The 23,463-nt window shown below is 42.0% G+C and overlaps 7 protein-coding genes across 11 annotated transcripts in view; 1 reads left to right on the top strand and 6 right to left on the bottom strand.

Annotated features, from left to right (window-relative positions):
* Positions 1-23,463, top strand: part of Flo2 (flotillin-2) — a 115,697-nt gene that overhangs the window by 82,928 nt on the left and 9,306 nt on the right. For all 5 annotated transcript variants that reach the window (XM_070287984.1, XM_017173451.3, XM_017173450.3 and 2 more), the window contains exon 3: positions 22,089-22,276. In XM_070287984.1, coding sequence (XP_070144085.1) covers positions 22,089-22,276 — 188 coding nt within the window. The remainder of the gene's footprint in view (positions 1-22,088; positions 22,277-23,463) is intronic.
* On the bottom strand, positions 995-3,608 carry fiz (fezzik). The gene is made up of 2 exons (XM_017173434.3): positions 3,292-3,608; positions 995-3,096 (listed from the first exon to the last, which is right to left on the bottom strand). Exons 1-2 carry the CDS (start codon positions 3,601-3,603, stop codon positions 1,465-1,467), a joined length of 1,944 nt encoding a protein of 647 aa, XP_017028923.1. The 5' UTR covers positions 3,604-3,608; the 3' UTR covers positions 995-1,464.
* On the bottom strand, positions 4,934-5,658 carry LOC108079195 (uncharacterized). Its single transcript, XM_017173457.3, has 2 exons — positions 5,335-5,658; positions 4,934-5,057 (listed from the first exon to the last, which is right to left on the bottom strand). Exons 1-2 carry the CDS (start codon positions 5,543-5,545, stop codon positions 4,942-4,944), a joined length of 327 nt encoding a protein of 108 aa, XP_017028946.1. The 5' UTR covers positions 5,546-5,658; the 3' UTR covers positions 4,934-4,941.
* On the bottom strand, positions 6,837-9,181 carry LOC108079185 (glucose dehydrogenase [FAD, quinone]). Its single transcript, XM_017173436.3, has 2 exons — positions 8,553-9,181; positions 6,837-8,501 (listed from the first exon to the last, which is right to left on the bottom strand). Exons 1-2 carry the CDS (start codon positions 9,170-9,172, stop codon positions 7,220-7,222), a joined length of 1,902 nt encoding a protein of 633 aa, XP_017028925.1. The 5' UTR covers positions 9,173-9,181; the 3' UTR covers positions 6,837-7,219.
* On the bottom strand, positions 10,231-13,134 carry LOC108079179 (gamma-tubulin complex component 2 homolog). The gene is made up of 2 exons (XM_017173430.3): positions 12,961-13,134; positions 10,231-12,859 (listed from the first exon to the last, which is right to left on the bottom strand). Exon 2 carries the CDS (start codon positions 12,694-12,696, stop codon positions 10,402-10,404), a length of 2,295 nt encoding a protein of 764 aa, XP_017028919.1. The 5' UTR covers positions 12,697-12,859; positions 12,961-13,134; the 3' UTR covers positions 10,231-10,401.
* Positions 13,800-15,898, bottom strand: Eo (Ecdysone oxidase). The gene has a single exon (XM_017173447.3). The coding sequence runs from the start codon at positions 15,878-15,880 to the stop codon at positions 13,943-13,945; it is 1,938 nt and encodes a 645-aa protein (XP_017028936.1). The 5' UTR covers positions 15,881-15,898; the 3' UTR covers positions 13,800-13,942.
* LOC108079186 (glucose dehydrogenase [FAD, quinone]) lies at positions 16,663-19,249 on the bottom strand. Its single transcript, XM_017173437.3, has 2 exons — positions 18,655-19,249; positions 16,663-18,591 (listed from the first exon to the last, which is right to left on the bottom strand). The coding sequence occupies exons 1-2, from the start codon at positions 19,034-19,036 to the stop codon at positions 17,093-17,095; spliced, it is 1,881 nt and encodes a 626-aa protein (XP_017028926.1). The 5' UTR covers positions 19,037-19,249; the 3' UTR covers positions 16,663-17,092.

The following is a 23,463-nucleotide window of genomic DNA, read 5'->3' as shown; positions in this document are numbered from 1 at the left end:
GAATTTGTACGGCCGTGCTCGTGGAGCTTTTCGTATGCCAGCGGCGTCCGTAAATCAAACGAGCTCGGAGACATTTGCATTTGGCGTTCGCGTTCGACCGAATATACCCACCATATACTCACATAAATTAGAGGCACCTTCCGCCTTCAGCGCCGGGTGGCACTCCCCTTATCACTCGAAGATTAGCCATGGTGTGCCCGAGGTGCGAGGCTTGTGATAACCCAACAGAACTGAGTTCTAGAGGGTCTCTAGAGATAGGGAAATCGGGAATATAACATATAGAATCTTTTGCACTCGCTTATCTTTATGCTTAGAAAGAAGCTTTTGATTATTTTTGGCTTCGTAGGATTAATGATTCTCTTCTCTATTTTTTTTCGTTTTCGATTTCTTTTTCTGGTTCTGATAAGACCAGGTATTGGCAAACCTGTTGTGTGAGTGTTTAGGCTGGTTGTGGGTCAAGTTTGGGCAGCGATATGCTCAATATTTTTATTACCTTTATGGAAACTGCGTTTTAAGAGAGAAAGAGAGTGAGAGATATGCTAGATTTGAATTCTTAGAGTTTATTAACCATAGAAAATGTAAATAGTGTGACCATAAGCTCTGTTGAAAGATATGAAACTACTGTTGGCATTCGTTAAAAGACTTAAAACATAACGAAGGAGTCATTTTCGGCCCTATAAATCATATATATTCTTGATCAGCATCAACAGCTGAATCGTTCTAGCCATCTCCGGAGGAAAACTATTTTTTGGCCATTTTTTTTTAATTTTTTAAAATTACAAAAATTTCAATTTTTTACAATTTTTAAATAAAGTAAGCAAATTTATTGACTTTACGAAAACTAACACGGAACAGTTGTCCGAATGGAAATTAATGCCTTTTTGGCAGAGTTATGACATTTTTAAATGGGTTCTTCTTATATAAAATTAAGCTAACTATAAGAAGTTTTTTAATATAAAAAATTAGATTATAATTTTATTCACAAGCTTGCAAATAAAATATTTATAAAAACATCAGTTTTCCAAAGTTAACTTCCTTTCTTGTTTTTAATTTTGGAGTAGAGTTTTCTGACATTTTTACAAAAAAAAAAAACTTAATTTTAATTATAACTAATAAACAGTTACACATATATGTACGTACATTTTCTTGATATTTTTTGATTTGTTTAGGGTTGAAATAAAATTTTTTATATGAAAAGTTTAGGTAGTTTTAGGTGTTTTAAGGTGAACTGTTTTAAAACATTTTGAAAATAGGAAGCAGCCTAAAATTTAAAATATTTATGGCCCTTAATTTGATATAAATGAAGCTGAAATTAAGCTTGAGTCTCTTAACAATATTTGTTTTCGGTGTGAACAACACTTGTTGACAATCTGCCAGCTAGCAATGTGATCCATACACCATGCTGTGTTTTGAATGAAAATGGGAATCGATGGGAATATATATATATAGTACAATCCCAAGATCTTACAATCCATCCGCATGCATGTGCAGTGGCGCCAACGGCGGCACCTTCTCCTGGTGATCGTATTCCTCCCTTATGAAATCCGCTGCCCGTTCCCCAATCATCACAGTGGCCGCATTCGTATTGGCACTGACCACCGCCGGCATGACACTGGCATCGGCCACCCGGAGATTGGTGAAACCATGTAGCTTCAGGTCCAAGGGATTCACACAGGCCTCAGGATCCTGACGGGAACCCATCTTCACCGTACCCGACTGATGATAGCAGGTGACTGTGAAGTATTTGGCATAGCAGCGCCAGTACTCCTCGCTGCGATAGCTCTCCACCACCTGGTCACACTCCTCGATGGGAATGTGGGCCAACTCAGCGCGATGCTCCCGAAAGGCTTTCGTCTGCTCCAAGGCCTCCATATAGCCAATTCCTCGCAACAGAGTGGCCACATCCTCCTCCTCCGTTAGATAGTTACTGGTCAGGATGGGTGCTTCTCTTGGATCTTGGCTTCGCAAGTTCAGCTCACCCTTGGCCAAGGGATGTGAGAGCAGAACAAAGACACACAGGAGATGTGAGTCCCTCAGATAATCCTGCAAACGCTCCACATACTGCTCCTGGAAAGACAGACCCCGGGTGAGGATGCCCAAGGAGTCATGGCGACCGCGCTGGAAAAACAAATGATGATACTCCGTGTCCGGATACACGCTCTCACTGCTCGCATTCGTATTGACAAAGGCCACCAGGGGAGCTGTGCTGGGCGTGCTGAGAGGACCCTTGCGATGCACCAAATAATTGTATACATCATCCAGAATCTCCTGCTCGGTGGCAGCCTTGGCCTGGCCCTCATCCAGGCGCATGAAGAGCGGCACTAGCACATGATCCTGTAGATTTTGGCCAACTCCTGGCAGATCCACCAGCACGGGCAAGCCCATCTCCTCCAAGTGCTGCCTGGGACCAATTCCAGAGCGCAGGAGCAAGGTTGGAGAATCTATGGCTCCTGCGGAGAGCACAACTTCCCTGGCGATCTCAACCCTATGCTGGCTTCCATCTTTCTCAAAGGTCACCGAGCTCACACGCTGATGCTGATGATGTTCATCCTCAGCCAGATGCAGTCTTGTGACTTGGGCATTCTTCACTATGTGAAGATTGGGTCTTGTCGGGGCCACTGCACCCAGATAGGCCTTTCCAGTGCTCATCCTTTGGCCATTTCGCACGGTTCCCGGGACATGGGCATAGCCCGTTTCACTGCCATCTTGAAAAGCTTTGACATGTGGGACTCCCAGCTCTTGGGCTCCGTCTAGGATCAAACGGTGTATATCCTCATCATGCCGCTCGAAGGGATTCAAAGAGACATAGCCTCGGGGATGGGTGGCATTGCCCTGTGGGGTTACGGATCGCTCGAAGAAGGGCAGGACCTCGTCGTAACTCCATCCCGGATTGCCCATGGCCGCCCAGCCATCAAAGTCCCGTCGATTGCCCCGGACATATAGCATGGCATTGGCAGCTGCCGATCCGCCCAACATTCTGCCACGCGGCCAATAGCAACGTCCTTCCTTCATTCCGCGACAGGATTCTGGGCTGGGTTCGGTGAAGTAGTTCCACACGAACTCCGAGGGCTGTAGGCCAAAGAATAGCGATGGAAGCTGAACAAAAAATATATAGAAAATTATTAAAAAAGTTAATAGAATCCCTAGATTATGTATATCTGATCTCTATCATATATATATATAGATATATATATATATAATATACAGAAAATAGGATATAGGATAAGCAAGGTATAGAAATACCTTTTTTCTTTGCATTCAAACCAACCCCGTCCCTCTGGGTAAACTCACCTCCGACTCCACTGGGGGATCTCCACCGGCCTCCAAGACTAATACACGCCACTTGGGATTCTCGCTAAGCCGACTGGCTACCACAGATCCCGCCGATCCTGCTCCTATCACCACAAAATCATAGGGTTCACTAAGATCCCCCTTGTAATCCGAAGGCCATAGACCCGGCGGAGACACCTGACACTGAGCGGCCAGTAGGGACTGCACCAACAGGCTGACCATGCCGCTCCACAAGCCTATGGCTCCTTCTGCTCCTCCATCAGGCAGTCCACACTGATCTGGCTGGGGATGTAGGTCGCCGGCAAGCGACATCTCAACGCGTATTCTTTTCTGTATCTGAAAGGCGGTCCAAGCTGGAGATTCGCTTTTATAGCCTCCATTACTCCAGTGCTCCGATAAGCCGGTACAGTGCATCCTCTCCCCCCCACTTCACACCATTGTGAGCGGAGGACGTTGACTTAGGCGCCGGTATTACGCGTGAATGTGTCAGATAAGCACTGGAAAAAATAACCTGTTTTGTGTGCAGAATGTTGGGAACTATTCAAGCATTACATAAATCTATTTTTAATATAAAATCAATAAGAATTAATATAAAATTAAAAAGAAATCATTGTATAAGATATGGGAATTTGAAATATCGAAAAATATCGCTTTTAACTATAAAATATCGACATTATCGAAAACAAAGCGTAAAATATTATTGAAATTATTTGTTTATATTTAAACACTTTTAAAATTTAAGATCGGATAACCTTTTTTTAATTATTTCGATATTTAATTGTTATCGATTTAGTATCAATATATCGATACGTTATGACTTCTTTAGTTAGATTTTTCAGTGTTTTATTTTACTTGGAAAGACAAAATAAGAATTTTTCAGAGTGCCTATAAAATGCTGATCGTCTTTGCTCATCTCTCATCATCGTGAGTAAGTCAATCGTCATTGGAATCGTCTCTTGATAAAGTGACAAAGCAAGTTCTGAGCTCTCACAATCGAAATAAGAGGAAAATACGGTTTTTCCAGCACACTTGCATAGATGTAATATATTTTATATATTATTATATATATATATTATATTTTATATGTTAATGAATAAACAATAATCCTTAAAACACAAATTAAAAGGCAAACTCTTATAAATAAGTTAAAGATTTACAAAAAAAATAAAATTTCGATTTCCTTCACAGATTTTACCTTGCTTTTTACCATATAATTATAACTTTCTTTCAACATTTTGTATATATTTCTAACTTTAATGTATGTTTATTTTTCTAAGTATATAAATTCCTCATTTTGAGAGACCTTTTTTGGAATTTTAACCATCTCAAAAAGCTCTTTTTAAACTAAACCACAAAGAAGAAATGATGGACGTTAGAGTGTTCCGATAATAAATCTAGATAACAAACAGCTTTTAAGGCAGGCGATTGCACAAAATGTATATATCCAGATAAAACTCGTATCATAAAAAAATGTTTATAGCACCAGCAAGCAAGCTCAACAACAAACAAAAACACAACAAGCTTACTTTAAGACAACAACTAAAGAGTTCAAAAAAAAAAACAAAAAAATGTATTAACTTGACAAACTAATTTAAAAATGTGCTTTAAAAAAAAAAGTCGCTTAAAAATAAGATATAGTTATTATAATAATCAGAGGCCACTGTTCATGGCCGTGCGTATAAATTGAACCGGGGCAGGGGGCACGGCAATGGCAGCGGCGGCTATTAAATTTCCAACGGGTGCCAAATTCAAGCCAGCACTAAGATCTGTAATATAAATTTCAAGAAAATATAATATATTTAAAATTATATATTTATTTTTTAATTATTAAAAATTAAAATTATACTTTAAAATTATAAAGAAAGCCCTAAGATCTGCAAGTTTAAATTTAAATGAAAATAATAATAATATATTAAAATTATATATTATATTAATATTATTTAAATAATATTATTAAAATTAATATTATTTAAAATTAATATTAATTAAAATAAATATTAGATTTAAAGAGAATTCAGAGAAAAATCCCTATAAAAAACCTACCCGAAGGATCATTGACGGGTATCAGGGGCTCAGCTCCTGTTCCGGTGCCCGTTCCCGTTCCCGTTCCACTTCCTGTGCCCGTTCCCGTTATCAAATCCTCAGCCAGAAAGAACTGCTGCTGCGGATGTGCCAGGCTGTGATCTAAAGCCAGGATAAACAGCATCAGGATCAGTAACCATCTGGGGGATGGCAGCTCCGGGAGCAGCGTCATTTTGCGATCAGTGGCGGACGTGAACTAAACGGCAATCTCAAAGCGCAACTTGCATGAAAAGTCTCAGTAAAAACCTTTTCCGATCCGCGGCAAAGCCATGGCCCACTGGGGCGCGCGCACTCACTACTCATTCGAGGCACCCAAAACTGGTCAAACTCGTAAACTCAGTGGCTACCGCTGCCATTTGCCATTTCGGTTCAGTGGCCGCTCATAAATTACGTACAGAAAACGAGTGAGAACGCTGGAAGAATTGGCCAAAAACCAAATCCACCGACTATAAGATACCCGGGAATCAAATTTTTTATATAAAAAAAAATGTACCGATTTTTCTAAGAGGAAGGAAAACTCTCTTCTAAAAATGGGTCTGAAATTAGATGAAACATATTTGCCAAATATTATGAAAACCCATGATATAAAAATCAATAGATATTCATGAATAATTAGAATAAAAAAACAATAATCAATGGATGAGTTTAACATCTTGGTTTCTCCCAAAACCAAACTATAATAAACTCTTTAAAAATATATAATATATTTTATATATAATTTTCACACAAAACCCATATACTCATATTCACAAAAATACACCCCAGAGTGTGCTCGAACATTCATAAATATTCACAACAAAGAAAACATGACGGCAAAAATTGCAAAAGTTCAGAACGCGCCGAAGCAAACGCTGGGAAATGTTATCAGGTTTGTGCGGCTAACTAAAAAGAAGAAAAAAAATAATAAAAAAAGAGAACATAACATAAATGGAATAACGTGAATTCAATTGAAAATGAAAATGGGAAAATAGCAATGCCAGCCAGCTACATGGCATCGGGCTCAAAGAGTCAAATGAAAGCCAAGATCATTACCAAAGCAAATTAGCTGCGACCTGCGGAATGGCAACAATGGCAACAAGTGATATATGGTTCCCGCCCAAGATATATATATATATATTTACTATATAGAAAGAGACTTAATCACCCTGCAATGCCATAGGTGCCCTATTAGTCAGGCATGCAGTTTTCATTTTGAAAGGGATTTCCTTGCCGCTCTGTGATCTTTAAGTATTCTTTGCCGAGAGTTGTTTAATAATTACTTTAAACTATTTTTTGTCAGGGTTCTTAAGAACTTATTTAAACATAAGAGGATTTTCCAACAGTGTTTTCTGGATTTAAGTGAGAAATAAGACATTGAAGGTGACTTTATAAAGAAACATTTATTGTGGGAAAGTTGAGAGGGGATCCTTAGATTAGGGATGCCATAAAATATCGATATTTTTTATGTCGAAATTTAATTTAACACAAAAAAGCGATATATTTCGATACATAAAATGCAATATATCATTGATCTCGATAGTTTTATCGATATATTATATTTCATCGATTTTATTTAAAAGTTTAAAAACAATATTTTCCAATATTCTAAAATTCGATAGGTCACTCTTTACGATATATATATTTTATTGTATATATTTTGAATCGGTAATATTTAAAGTCGATATTTTTACGATATTCTAAAATTCAAATGTATATTTTATCAATAATAATAATATTTTAACACAAAAAGCGATATATTTCGATACCTAAAAATGCTACACATCAAACTTTCTACATTGATTTCGATATTTTTGTCGATATATGATCGGGCTTTTCCTCTCGATATATATAATACAAAGACCCCAAATTAACCCCAACCACCGTCCCTGTAGTGCCGCCAGTCCTCCTTGATCATATCCGCTCCTCTCTCCGCCACCATCAGGGTGGGAGCATTCGTGTTGCCCGTGGGTATGGTGGGCATGATGCTCGCATCTATCACTCGAAGATTTCGGATGCCGCGAACCCGCAACCGGGGATCCACAACGCCCGCGGGATCGGAGGCGGGAGCCATTTTGCAAGTACCCACCGGATGGTAGATGGTCTGCGAATAGAACCTGGCCAGGCACTCCCAAAAGGCATCACTCAGATACTCCACCTCCGGGCAGTTGCGCCACTCGTAGATATTCATCGTGGCATTGAGGGACTGCATCACCGGGGTCTGGGTGAGCCGGTGGGCCATCTTCAGACCCTCCACCATTACGGCCATATCATGGGGATCGTCATAGTAGTTGGCATGAATCAGCGGATGAACCTTGGCATCCGCCGACTTGATCTGCAGGTAACCTCTGGAACGGGGACGCATCACCAGCGGGGCAATCACAAAGGAGTCCTGATACAGCACCGGCTCAAAGGTATCGGCATAGTTCTCCAGGGTGATGGCTGCTCCACGGCGACCGACCATTCCGCCGTCCGCTCCATAACCATAGCTGCCCATAAACAGCTGGACATCAGGCCAGTCCAGCCGGGGATCCTGATACTTTGTGCTCACAAATCCCATCACCTCGCTGACGGGCATGGCATAAAAGAAGCTCTCCCTGCGCTCCAGAAACTCCTCCACCGCCTCCTCGTTCATCATTTCGGGTACAATAAAGGACAGGGGTCGATTGAGGCCACTTTGGATGGTGTAAATGGCACCCGAGGTGGAGATGTGATCCTGAAGATTGCCACCAACACCGGGTAGATGCTGAATTACAGGTATGCCCAGTGGTTCCAGCTGCTCCCGTGGACCCACACCGCTGACCATCAATAGCTGCGGACTGGCCAAGGCTCCAGCGGCCAGAATGACCTCTCTCCTAGCCAAGGCCTGGTGCTTGAGAAGACCATGCTCAAAGATCACACCCTGGGCACGCCTTGACTGGGGATCGATGATCAAACGCTCGGCAAAGGCTTTGAGCACAATGTCCAGGTTGGGACGCTGCCAGCTGCGGCGGAGATAACCCTTGTTGGCACTGCACCTCAAACCATCCCGCAGAGTGCCATGCGGCGGAGCAAAGCCCGTCTGGGAGTGGCCATTGAAGTCGCCATCGCGATGGACAAGGCCGAGATGATGAGCGGCTCGCATGAAGATGTTCAGCAGGGGGGAGGGAAATCTAAAAAAATATTTAAATATCACAAAACCTCTTAAAAAAGAAAAACCTCACCTATATCGCTCCACGGAAATAGGACCCCCATGGCCATGATAGGGATTGTGCTCATAGCCAGGCACTCGCATGTCCTCCGCCTTGCGGAAATAGTGCAAGATATTTCCATATTCCCAGCCAGGATTACCCAGGCCAGACCAATGGTCATAGTCCCTTCGATTACCCCTTATGTACATCATGGCATTGATGGAACTGCAACCGCCCAGGACCTTGCCGCGTGGCCAAAAGCATCTCTGATCCTCCATGGCCAAACAATAGCGATCCGAGGGCTCTGTCAAATATTTCCAATCCCAGGGACTACGCTGAAAAACCGGATATAGTTGTGGCAAATCAATGAGCAGCGGCTCATCCCCGCCAGCCTCTAGCAGCAGGACACTCCATTCGGGATTCTCGGAGAGCCGGGAGGCCAAAACACAGCCCGCCGAGCCGCCACCAATGACCACAAAGTCATAGACATCACGTAGATCCTCAATGTGTATCGAACGAACGCGATGCGGCTCATCGACAATGTCCGGCCGCTGGTCAAGAATGCCCTTGTTCAGCAGCAGAATGACCATGGCCGAGGGGCCGAGGGTCAGCAGGAAGCGCCACATCGCCACAAAGGTGTTGATCGCGCTCATCGTGAAGGTTAAAGTGAAACTGAAATGGGAAGTGGGTTTGGGTTTGGATTTGGCCTCGGGCTCTCTTAACCGATTGAACATATTGCTCAGGAATCGCTGAGCCAGCAAAATGAGGTTGTGCTGACCTAGACAGACTTTGGGTTTTTGTGGGTTTTTCTGCGCCTGCTTGGGGCTTCTCTGGGTTACCCAGAGGGTGCATTGACCACAGGGAGTTCTGCAATCCCAATCTTAAAAACACTGAGCTGCAAAATTTTGGGTTAATAGAGCTTAGAGAGCAATATATATAATAAATAATATATAATACATATTTTACTATTATAATCTTTAATCTGTAAATTGGGAATAAGTTCATTTGCAAGCTAATTTATATATAGCCCCCCCTTAAGCAAGTTAACAAACCCGATTAGATATAGAATCACTGGGTAAATGTGGGTTATTGTATATATAATTTGGCTATATTTATATTTTATATTTATTGGTTAATGCCAAAGTTATAGCCCCAAACAAAGTCATAAACAAATGGCTTGATCAAAACAGAACATAAAAAAAAGTAAGCAATAACAAAAAGAAATATGATAAGCGTAGCGAATATACATATGTACATACATAAATAAATAAATATATGAATATAAATATTAATATTTAAAATTAAATATAAAAATATGAATATTTTAAATATAATATAAATATATTAATGTATAAAATATTAATATTTAAAATTAAATATAAATATATTAATTTACAAAATATTATTTAAAATTAAATATAAACATATTAATATATAAAATATTAATATTTAAAATTAAATTATTAATTTATAAAATATTAATATTTTAAATTGAATTATTAATTTATAAAATATTAATATTTAAAATCTAATATAAATGTATTAATATATTTAAAATATTAATTAGTTAAAGATTAATTTAATTAATTTTAAATATTAATTATTATTAATATATTAATATTTGTATATATTTATATACATATGTATTTGTTATGTATCTATTTTTTTAGTATAATTATTTGTTATTTTTAAATATATTTATTTTTTAAACATGCTTTAAGCTTTATTAAAGTGTAAATAATAGAATCAAAGTCGACTAGAGATTGTGGAAAATGGAGACATGCGTGAATGATGGTGACATTTATAAAATTAGATTATCATAATACTTGGTAGCCTACGTTTTCTGCACCTCCTCCTTCTCCTTGCAAGACCATGACATCCTTCATGCATCCTTCTTGCTTACCCCTTGCATAGAATCCGTGTAGTATCCGTTAAAGTTGATGCGGTAAACGAGATTCATGAATCGCTCGGCCGTGTTCTCTTTGGCCATGGCTTGGATCTGCTTCAAAAACGAAACCAGACTCCCGGTAAACTCGGAATCGAATCCTTTCACCCGATCCGAGAAATTATTAGCTGGTTTGTGGAAGTTCCCCAGCTGAATGAACTCACAGAACTTGAGACACACCTTGCACATCTCGAATATGGCGCGATTCAGATGGGAAGACTCCGATAGCATGCAGTTCTTGAGGCACGAATCGATAAAGTCCTCGTGGAGCTGCAGCACATTGTCAACGTTCTCCACCGCCTGCATCTTCTTGATGAATATATACCAGTTGGGCTCAATAATTTCGATCATCATGTAGTATTCGAGATTTTGGATGGCATTCAGCATGCGCTGGCGCAGAGCGAATGCCGAACGGAACAGCTGTGTTGATCCCTTGATAGAAGCCTTCTTGGCATTGGAGTTCTCCTTCCATATTTTGCAAAGCTGACGCTCCACATGCTTGCAGTGGAACAGCTGACGGAAGAGCATTTGGTACTTGAAAATGGCCAAGTGATTGAGCACCAAAGACACTGGCCAGTTGACCTGGTAGGAAAAGGCAAAGCATTCGAGTCCAGTCAAATCCAAGGCATCCAGCATCATCCAGTTGGTCTCCTTTTTGTCCATTATCTTGGACATTTGGGTGACCAAATCGTAGGGCAACAGCTCGCACTGCAGGTGATCCATGTGGGGATCATCGCGGGCTGAGGAGATGCGCAGGGTCATGCCCAGTAGATTCTTCAGCGTTAGCGGCACCACAAAGTCCACATTCTTGGCCAGCTCATCCTCGCAGGCGTCCATGAATTGCATGGTGAAATCACCCTGACTGAGCAGCAAATATCGCTTCACCGACTGCAAATGACCCATCAAATCGTTCTCCGTCAGCAGGACGTCCATCAGCATGCGGGCCGAAAAGTAGTAGGCTTCGTTTATCACTGAAACATGCTTCTGGTCGCTGATTGGATCGAATTCCAGATGCATCTGCTGGGTGGGCATCACCCGCTTGCCACACTGACGCACCACGTTCAGGTACTTGCCAGTGCGCAGAATTTTCTCGGAATATTTCTCAAGAAACGAGGGCGTATTCTCCTTCCTGAGAGTATAACGCTTCGCCCAATAAACATCCGAATCATGATCCAGCTTCTGGCTGCAATGCTCCCCCTCGGAATCCACCACCAGGAACTCCTGCTGGCGGTCCACGATCACACCCTTTTGGATCCACAGCTGCAGCATACGCATGTACGGCTCGGCTGCCTTGCGCATCAATCCAATAATTACGGCCTGAATTTCGGAGTCTCCCTCCAGTCGCTTGATGCGACCGTGCAGATGCGTTAGCACACCAGCGCCACGCAGCTCAGCCTTCCTCAGGCCCAACAGCGTGGTCCAGATCTCCTGCATCATCACAATCGTTGGCCGCATGTAATAGACCAGCTTCTGCATGGTCAATTGATTCCTGGCCAGCTCATCGTCCGTCTGGTTGATCAGGTGATAGAAATCCTGACTAACATCCAGCAGGGCTGCATTCAAGGCATTAATCACCTGCCCCTGGCCCTCCATGTCGGCCATCATTTTTTGAATGCCAACAAAGTGCGAGGCCAGGGGCAAGGCTTGACGCATCAGCTCCGCCAGGGAAGTGTCAACCCCTTTGTGAATCATGAATTCCGTTTTGTACTTGGCCAAACTATCGTCGGGATCCGAAGGTATGGGCACAATGAAGGACACTCGGATGCCCGTGAAGCAATACAGCAGCTGGGAGAGCAACTCATTCTCCTGGCTTTCAATCGGCATGGCTGCTATCTCCGGATCCGGCAAAGTGTCCACTTCTAACTCGTTAAAGTCCCACAAATTGCTGGTTCGACCCTCTTCAGCGAAGCTTGCCAGAGCCATGGTCTTTTGGCTTTTGTTTTGAAGCTTCTTGCTCTTGTTGTCGGTGGTGGTGGTGGGTAGTGTTGGCGGCGGTGGTGGTGGAGGGAGAATGGTGTTTAGGGATCTGTTGATGGCGTTCAGAAGAAGGCGTTCTTTCGTGAAACTTAATTCGCCGGAAGCGCGGTACTCGTTGGTAATTTCTAGGCTGCTCGAGTCGGAGGAGAGTTGACCGGGGGCAATGGAATCCGTGGGAAGACCCAGTGAATCCTTGGCTGGGTTCTTCTTGGAAGCCAAGGATTTGCCCTTCTTGGGCGAGATGTAGTGAGCCATCTGTCGCTGTTTTTTTTTTAGGCTAAAATGTGAGAGGTGTGTAAATGGAGTCCCTGCTCTTCAGGACCTGCTTAGACCTCGTGGCAGTTGGGTTGTTTTTTTTGCCTATGGTTTTTGGTGTAGCAATAACATACAGGCGCTCGTTTTTTGTGGTTGCAGAATGCTTCCTAGAAAAAGCAAAAAAAAATTCAAATCAGACCACGTGAACTTGCTTAAACAGTGCCAATAATTCCAGGAAATAATCAAAATGCTCTTCTTTTTTACTTGCCTTTGATTTTTATGAGATAGAAAGAAGTTCCCGCAGACTTTGAACTTGGTTTTTGGCTGTTAGGCAGTAATTAACACAACTTGACAGGAAAAGTTCAATGTTTACATTGAAATCAAAGAGCAGAAATTAAAATTTACAAAATGGCTATCAGCAGAGATGCCAGAAAAGAGAAGTAAGGTCACATTTATTTAAAGCTTAGTGCCAGTGTTGCCAGGTTGTAAAAAACAAAATAAAATAGAAAAAATACCAAAAGAAAAGCCAAAAAAGAGGCTATAATCAAATACATAAATGTACATTATTATTAATCATATTTAATTAAAAATTTTAAAATTAAATAACGTTGAAAAAAACTTTTTGAATTTTATTTGTTTTTCTTGGTAATGAAAATATTTAAATTTAAATAGTGCAATAATTTTAACCACTTATTAAATTTACAGAAAAGGTTAAATTTTTTTTTAAGACAATCCAAATTTATAAAATTAATTAAATTTAATTCGAATAGCTGTTCTAAGTTATTTTTATTATTTATTTTTATAAAGTTAATAAAACTGCTTGTTAAATTTAATTTAAATATTTGCTTATAATTACATTTTTTTTTGAGATAAACAATTAATATTAATTTAATTTTTGGTTTTTCTTGAATCCCCTGCATATATTTAAGAGCCAGTGTTAGCAACGAAATTTATTTAAATAAAAAGGTCAATAAGATCACACTGACACATATTTCCACGTGCTTGTTGTAAACAAACTTTTTAAAGTGAAAAACAAACAATTTAAACGAATAGATTGCTGTAATATTATTAATTTATGGAGCTGAGTGAATGTATGTATCGTCTTTCGATTCAAATATCCATGCTTTATTGATATATCTACATTTGTGATTTACATTAAAAACTTAAAATTTGTATTTACAATACATTACATTTTTTACATAAATATGTACCATATGTATTTGTTATTGTTAACAAAACCAAAGGCTCAGCAATCGGTTATTACTTCGTTGCCTTCCCCCCGATCCTCGAGGATCAGTTGCGCTCCCCTTTCGCCTATCATCATGGCAGGTCCATTGGTATTGCCCGCTGGCAACTCGGGCATTATGCTGGCATCCACCACCCGAAGTCTCTGGACACCATGCACCCGCAGCCTCTCGTCCACCACGCCGCCATCTTCCTGCTGTTTCTCCACCTCCTCCTTTCCTAGGCTGTTCCTGGCCGCCATGCGACAAGTACCCACCGAGTGCCAAGCCCCCACGTAAAAGTGCCGTATGTGGCACAGCCAGTAATCATCGGAATCGGTGGCCAAAGCATCGCATTCCTGGACAGGTGGCAGCCAGAGCCGCAGCCCGCACTTGCGGAATGCTCGGGTTCGGGTCAACCGCTGGACATATCGCACAAAGCGAAGCAGCGTCTGCTGATCCTCCTCCGCCTGGGCGTAATGATTCTCGATTCCCGCTAAACGCACTCGACCGCGCGACACGGGACGCAGCAATGAGCCCATGATCTGCAGGAGATCATACTCCTTGAGTATGTCCACCTGGGCCTGGATCAATTCCGGCCGAAAGCCGAGGTAACCAAAGCTACCAGAGCTACCCTTGGGCAGGAGCGTGTGGGCCACCACATGGAGATCGGGTTGATGCAGGGAGCTGTGCGGTGCCCGGGAGTTGATGTAGCCCATCATGTAGAAGCCCTGGGAAAGTGGACCCTTCTGGCTCTCCAGCAGATACTTGGCCACAGACACAGGGCCATAGGGATTCTCCGTTGGCATTCTGGTGCTATTCACCGAGCAATCCGAACCAAAAATGAGGTAAAGGGGCAGCATCCCATGGTCCTGGAGATTATGACCCACCGGCAGATCCTGCCTGACGGTTATATTCCAGCTGCTGAGCTCCTCCTGCGGTCCAATGCCGGAGAGTAGGAGCAGCTTGGCGGAGTTGATGGTACCAGCACTCAGGATTACCTCTCCGGGAGAGGAGATCGATGCGGAGATCTCTTGCCCGTTTAAAGAGTAGGTGACTCCGATGGCCTGGTTACCCTCGGGACTTAGGAGTACCCTCTGCACTTGCGCTCCTCGAATCACCTTCAGATTTGGTCGCCTGTTGACCCCATCCTGGGCCAAGTAAAGGCGTCCGCTGCTGGCCCTTCTGCCTCCATTGAGGGTCACGGGAACGTGGTGGGTGTAACCGAAACTGGCACCCGCTATTAGCGGCTGCCTCATCCTTGGCACACCCAATTCCGCGGCTCCCGAGTAAATCACATTGGCCAGCTTCAGGCTGAGGGGATTGGCCTCGAGGTAGGAGAGCTTCATACGTTCCTGTAGGCGACGATAGGTGTCCTGGACCTGGGACCATTCCCAGCCGGTGGCATTCCAGTTTTCAAAGTTACTCCGACTGCCGGGGACAAAGATGTTACCATTGATGGCTCCCGTGCCGCCCATCATGCGTCCGTGCCACCAGGAGCAGCCGTGACCCTCTGCCATGGCCTGACAGCACTCTGGATTGGGAACCGCCTCGTCCAGATACATGTACCGCGGGTCGTGATGGAGAGCACCGCTCAGGGTAAAGGCCTCGGACTCCAGCGGCGGCAAATCACCCGCCTCCAGGAGAAGCACCCTCACATGGCAGCTCTCGCTCAACCGGCTGGCCACAATCGAACCGGCACTGCCTGCACCCACCACAATGAAGTCGTAGGTCTCAATCTCAGATAGATCCTCGGTAAATCTCGGATCATGCTGCAGCGGCCAAGCGGTATTGTTGGCCAACGCCAAACTGGAGCTATTCAGGGCCAGGGCCACCGATTCCATCAGCGAAATGCCCAGGCCACTGCTGTCCACGGTGAACCATTGCGAGGATGATACCAACCCGCCCAGAGAGAGCAGGAGGGATCCGAGCCAGAAGAGCCGCAGGGTTGACGGTGGCATCTTCGAATTCCAACTGGTGCCGCGCTAATGGGATCGGTAACCGCTAACAGGTCGACTTTTAGCCACAATTAAAGGCCTGCCGACGCACGAACGATAACCGTATCAACGAAATTAAACACATTTCTCCTGCACTGAGAGAAAATGTGCAGCTATTATATATCTATAAAAATATCTTGCTAAATATCTTATTAAAAATATCGTAAACTTCGATAAATTATTGTCAGAAAGTGGAAAGTTAGTATAATATATATTATTTAATATATTAATAATATTTTTATAATTTATAATAATTTTTTTTGCGTGTACATTATTGTGTATATTTTGCGCTGCTTTCTGTTTGCCAGTCATAAAAGCACATACTATATACAAATGTATATTCATGAAAAGTCAGTCGGAACATGAAGTTAATACAGGCATCAGATAAATATAACATATAAAATATATAAACAAGTATTTTTTTTTTTAATAATTTGTTTAAAATTAAACTAAAGCAGAAATAAATATTTTGTTAAGACGCTAGAAGAGCTTTTACGTTTTATGTTTTTATATTTATATTGATTTACAATGCTATCGCTATCGTGAATCAGTTATCGAAGCCAGCCGGTTATCAAACGATTTTTTATCGATACCATTTATCAAAAGCAACAGCAACAGGTGTCATAAAGATTTAATTGTGAGAAATCGAAGTCCCCCCCTGGAAATCATAAAGAACTCGCCTTTTTTACTTTGTATTGCGTTCACATATTGTATAATTTAAATAAATACACAGAGTTGTGCTTAAAAAATAATAAAAAAAAAAAAGGGAGATGGGGCTCAAGGAGGGTTTTAAAAAATAATTTTGGAAAAATTATAGGCTTCTTAAAATTATACCATTTACACAGAAACACGCAAGGCATTCAAAGATACTTATTCACACATTTAGGGAACTCAGACATATACTCAAACACTCACTGGAAATGGGACCCCATTCTCACGATCTGATTTCTGATGTTTTTAGAGGATTTACAATTTAAACTCTCCGTGGAGTTAAATATTTTTTTTAAATAATCTTTAGGAAGAAAAACTAGTTCTTCATATTTCATCTGAAAGAAAATCATGAAGCCAGAACCATTTGGGAATCATAACTTCACGATAAAACCTTAATCAACCCAAAAATCAGATCATAGAGAACCGGGCCCCACACTCGTAACACTCTACTATTTCTACCTCCTCTCAGACAATGGTATTCTTGATCCAAAACTCCTTGATCATATCGCTGCCCTTCTCCGCAATCATTATGACCGGGGCATTCGTGTTGGCCGAGACCAGCTTTGGCATAATGCTGGCATCGATCACGCGCAGTCCCCGGATGCCATAGACCCTCAGCTTGGCGTCCACCACGGCGTCCTTGTCCCAGTAGGGACCCATCTTGCAGGTGCCCACCGGATGGTAAATGGTCGACGTATACCGTCGCACCATGCACTCCCAGAAGGCGTCTGTGAACAGGGGCACCTGCTCACAGCCCGGCCAGCGGATGCTGGAGATTCGGGAGCCAAAACGCTGCATCGCCTTCGTTCGCGACAAAGCAACCGCAATCTTGACGCCCTCAATGAGGGTCTTCATGTCAAAGTCATCCGTCAGATAATTCGGAAAGATGTAGGGATAATCAAAGGGATTGCCACTTCTCAGCTTGATATTCCCCACGCTGCGTGGCCGGAGCAGCATGGGTATGATGCTCCACGCATCCCGATTGTTGATCGGCTCAAAGACAGCCCTGTAGAAGGCCTCGGTCAGGCCATGGGCCTTCCTCAGCTGCGATCCTCCATCGGAGTTGGTGGAACCCGACACAAAATGGAACTCAATGTCCGGCCAGTCCAGCGAGCTATTCGCATATTTCGTATTCACATAGGCCAGGCCCTCCACTCCGCCCAGTATGGTCAAGGGTCCCTGCCCGAAGACAGCATACTGTAGCACCGTGGACATGGTATGGAACCGATTCTCCACAATTGAAACGGGCTGGTTAACCAGGAAGGTCAGTCCACCGAGACCGATGTGATCCTGCAGATTCTCACCCACACTCAGCTCCTTGATGAGTGGAATCCGATGCTTGGCCAACTCCTTCCGCGGACCCACACCGCTGAGCATCAAAAGCTGGGGACTATTCACCGAACCGCCGGACAGGACCACCTCCTTGGTGGCCCTCACATGATAGAGCTTTTGATCTTTGACAAACTCCACACCGAAGGCCAGCTTCGTTACGGGGTCAATCATAATCCGTGTCACATGCGAGTTCATCGAGATGTGCAGATTGGGACGCAACCTGGCTGGCCTGAGGAAGGCCTTCGAGGTGGAGCAGCGTGATCCCCGACGTGTTGTACCCTGGGCAATCATAAACCCAGTCATTTTTTCACCATTCAAATCCCGATTCTCGTAGCCCATCTCGACCCCGGCCTCCACGAAGCTAGCGGCCAGCGGCGTGTGATAGGGAGCCTCGCCAACGGTGAGATAGCCACCAGTGGCATGATACGGCGTATTGGCCAGATACTGATTGGTATTATCCTCCGACTTCTTGAAGTAATACAAGGCGTCGCGGTAGGACCAGCTGGGATTACCCATGGCCTCCCAGTTGTCGTAGTCGTGCTTGGAGCCACGCAAATAGAGCATATAGTTGAGGACGGAGCTGCCGCCGAGGACCTTGCCCCGGGGCCAATTGCAGCGACCTCCTTGCATGGCTAATAAATCGGGGAAAATATATATATTATATTATATATTATTTAATAATCCTTCAAACTCACCCAAACACGAGGTGCCCGATGGCTCTGTCTTGTACTGCCAGTCGATCTTGGAGAGCTGCAAATACCCAGCCATTAGGGGGACATCCGTGAGTTCCGTCTCATCGCCGCCGGCCTCCAGGAGCAGCACATTCCAGTTCTCCACTTCGGTGAGTCGATTCGCTACCACGGCACCCGCTGACCCAGCGCCTATCACTATAAAGTCATAGTGATCGAGGATATCGTCGCCGCCCACATCGCTGGGCTTGGATTCCGGGTCTATGATCTCCTCGTACTGGAAGTAGGCCACCGCCGCCATTAGCATGGGGATGAACCAGCTGTTGCTGGTGGCCGCCGTCACAGCTCCGCCAATGGCGGATGCGGCTCCCACAATGGCCGAGCTCATATTTTTTTCTGGAACCAGGGAAGGAGGAAAAGCGCTATATGGGTCGCCCGATAACTGGCCAACTTCCAATTTCAGGGGCTATGTGACTGCAATAAGTAAATAGGTTTCAAGAAATAAGTTTGGGTTCATGAAATTCGAGGGAAACAAATTATATTGGGGTAAAAAGTAAAGACCGCGAAAGATAAGTCCACACATTCACGGCACTTGAAAAGAGTGACATGTTGGACACATTTCGTATGTAATCGGGTTATAGGGTGCGATTTTCATGCTCAATATTTCGATCACGCCTCATCGGTTGCGGCGATTTCATAATCGTGGCATTTGTTATGCCGATTCCGATTCCAATTCCGATTCCCGGTCCCCTTTCTCAACTCTGTCAAATCTGGATAATCGTGATCTGCCACGCTAATTTGTAAGTTATCGAGGAGAAGAAAAGTCCAATAACAAAGATGTATCGAATATATCGAAAATTTAAATATCGTTAAATAAAGCAACGGTTTTTACTGGATTTACAACAATTAAAATACTGTTGCACTCTAACGATCATTAAATTTAATTAACTTAAATTATACCTCTCCATTATCAAATTTTTGGAATTAAATATAATAAAAATAATTCGAGAAGAAAAGTCCAATAACAAATATGTAATATATCGAGAAAAAAAATAAACTATGATATATAGAAAATTTAAATAACGTTTAAATATAGCATCTGTTTTTACTGGTTTTACAACAATTAAAATACTGTTGCACTCTAAACAATCATTAAAATTAATTAACTTGAATTATACCTGGTCATTATCGAATTTAGACTTAAGTTATAATTTAATAGGCATTTTTCAGCTTTTCAACTGCTTTTGATAAATCTTTCGCGTCACGTGCTGCACCTTTTGTTTTCTTAAAAAATGATAAATGGAAAGGTGTGCGATTGGCTGAAACCAGGTGTAATACGAGCATCTTGGGTTGAGGGGCCTCCCGCATAAAAGTGAAATCTTTCCCGAGACTCTATTATAAAACTCTATTGGGCACCCAAAAACGAAAAAAAAAAAAATATAATAAAAATACAGAAAAAGCCGACGATGTTCAACTTTTCACTCGAACGTTCGAACGGCATGCAACAATTGTGATGCACACTCGCCACTCACACGTACTCCACTCACTTGCAACCAGTTTCAGGGGCACGGTCAAGCCTCTGCAAACGAAACATAAAAGTAAAGCTTTATATAAAAGTTAATTTTAATGAAATTATAGATATTTCTTAAAAGATAGACTGCTTTGCCTCAAGTACATAAAGATCTTATCTCCGAAAATATGTATTATATTTTTTTAGAATTTCCAATTTTGGTAGAAAACGTCTCAGTACCAAGTCTGCTATATGATTTTAAATTTAAGCTTGGTTAACAACAGCTGAGAATGTTAGTGAAATTCACTCTGATTTTTTAATAAAATTATTAGATTACTTTGGACTTTACAATACAATTTATTATATTATACTTTATTTAAACAAAGTCAAATCTTTGGTAAACTGATTCTTTCTATAGAAGTTTCACTGTATTTGTGGTGTTTTTTTTATTTTTTCTATTGAACTTTTCAACAAGAAGTAGCCAAGAGAGAAAGAGAGCCAAAGAGAGTGGGAAAAACATTTCCTCTTGCCAATCTTTTGCATAATCAAAGTCTAGTAAGTTTTAGATGCTGTTGTTTTCTTGGTTGTTTGTTTTTGTTTTTAGCAATTACAAACTTGTTGTTGTTGTTGCAAACAGGTTGTAAGAGTTGAATGAGCTACGCCACACCGATCAAGTTCAAGGTACAAACGAAAAAAAAGAAGGTTTACCAAGAGAAGTTTTAACGCCTTTTTTATGCTGTTCTTTAATTTTAAAATAGGCTGCTAAATACCCCAATTAGCACTGGGCAAAGAGAAATGCCTGACACAATATAACAAATATAAACAAACAAGAATAAAACAAAAAAAGAATAATAATAATTTGAGGGAGCGCCATGAATCACTTTCGTTGAGAAAGCCTCTGGTTCCACTTCTGTTTTTTTTTTTTGCCGGTCTGTCACCACTTGAGAATTTTTGTGCGTATTCTTTTTCGTATTTTTTTTTTTTTTGGGCAGACTTTGATTTCTTTTTTATGATACTTTGCTGGCACACTTACTTACACTTGCGAAAACAACAACAAAATATTAAATTCTACGCGGTTCCTCGTTTTGTTTCGTTTGTTTTGAATCGTATTCCTTGAGCGTGTGTGTGTGTGTGTCTCTGTTTGCTGTGGGCACTTTCTTTCTTCTCTTTTTGCGCATGCGTGCGTGCTTCCGACTCGAGACTTCGACGGTGGGGCGGGGGAGCTTCCAAAGAGCAACCTCACGCTGCGAGCTTCGCTGGCCAACTGAAGGCTGAAGAAGAAAGGAAAGGAAAGGAAAGAAAAGAAAGAAAGAAGTGCCAGAGTGCCGCTCCATTCCCGCTCTTTGGGGCTCCGAAAGAGAGTCCAAAGAGTGGAGCCCTTTTGACAGTTGTCTCTGTTCCGTTAGTTTTTCCACTGTAAATGGACAATGGAACAATTTTGCTTCCTGTTTTTTTTTTTCATTGTTATTTTATTTTTGACTTCCATTATTGACTTTTGGACTTTGTGACGTGTTTGCCGGCACGTAGACTGCACACACGTACACACACCAACGCATGGTGAGTGCTGGCGAAATGCTTTCACTCTTACTATTTGGTCAAGTGTCAAAAAAATCAAGGTAAAAAAATATGAATAAATGAGTAACACAGCCACAACACCTTTTTGTGGGTCACTGTGCGTGTGACGTCATGACGTTGCATTATTATGGTAGAAGAAGAAAGGCTTAAGAGAGAGAATACAAGTGAGAGAGATTCCGAGCTAAAAAGAGAGTACAAGTAAAGAGAGAGAGTAGAGGTGTACAGCTTTATCAATTTAAATTTAAATTGAAAAAGGGAAATATACGTTAATTAAACCATAATCTTAAGCTTAAATTAAGAGAGAAATATAAATAGAAATATTAAAAATTAATCTTTAAATTTCAAATCTTTCCAGGTGGCTGCTGTGGCTCCACAAAGAAGCGAACCATTGTGGGTGGATGGGCGTGGGCCTGGTGGCTGGTGACGGACGTCCAACGGCTGTCCTTGAACGTGATGACCCTAAACCCCATGTGCGAGAACGTGGAGACCGCCCAGGGTGTGCCGCTGACGGTGACCGGAGTGGCCCAGTGCAAGATCATGAAGGTACGATCACCCCCCAGCGTTATATCCTATATAGATATTGCCCCTGACTTAGGTTGACCTTGGCAACCCTTTTCTCTTCTGCACCCCCGAGAATCTGAGCGAAAGTGATTGAAGCTTGCCCGAGTTTGTTTTTGAGTTCCGTATACAAATATATATATATATATATATATGCAAGTTTTGTTGGTAGTGCTCGATATATATAGTATTATACTCCTGGCCGATATTAGAGTAGAGAGTTTGTATCCTTGCCTGCACCCCCCGTCTTTTCATCAGTGCTGCCTACACTCATAATAATATTTTAATATTTTAAGTATTTATCAAAATAATAATTACAAATTGGCAGCACTGAACACCTAGATATATATATATATATAACCGATCCGTATCGAACTTTTCTTAATCCAATGTTTGGCTCTTGTTTGTACATCTCCCCCGCCCGACTCCCAAGTAATCCAACCTCCATCCCCATCGAATGCCTATTTAGCCTAGCAAGTGCTCTCAATCTGAACACCGCCAAGTAAGTTGCGATCATCCAACCCGCCGATCTCCCCACGTAGACCTAGATCTTGAAAAAAATAATATATATAGATAGTAGCACCACGTAATAGAACTCATCGAGCACACGCGCCTGTTTGTCCCTTTGATTTGATGGATTTATTCTTTTTTCTAGTTAAATTTATAGTTTTCTATATAGCATTGGATCTTTGCACTCTTTGGTTATTAGGTTTTGTTCTTTAATTTGCTGAAATTGTGTTTGGACAGAACAGTTTTGACATCGTACTACTACTATATAGTAACCTTCCGGACAGCGAATCCCTCATGTTTTATTTATAATTCGATTTCCAGAATATTTACTCACGTGTTAACAACAAATGTAAATCATTCAATCAACTCATTATCTGAATATATATCCTTCTCTGTTTATATTTAATTTCTATTTATAACAATTCACTATTATGTTTACCTTTTCTCCGTTTTCACCTGATCATTTGAAGGATTATTCATTCCATTACTGGTTTAGTTGAACTTTAAACCAATTTAAACCAATTTTAATAAATAAAACGACATTTCTTATCGAATGGCAGATGAAATGGCTTCCATTCTTCGTCTCCATTCCTGGCACTCCACTTGTCTGATCACAAAAATCAGTGAATGCAGCACCCGAAATGAATGAAAATATAGAACAA

Source organism: Drosophila kikkawai, chromosome X, assembly GCF_030179895.1.
Source record: "Drosophila kikkawai strain 14028-0561.14 chromosome X, DkikHiC1v2, whole genome shotgun sequence".
Taxonomy (NCBI): domain Eukaryota; kingdom Metazoa; phylum Arthropoda; class Insecta; order Diptera; family Drosophilidae; genus Drosophila; species Drosophila kikkawai.
The sequence above is the reverse complement of the archived record's forward strand: the minus strand, read 5'-3'. Positions and strand labels throughout refer to the sequence as shown.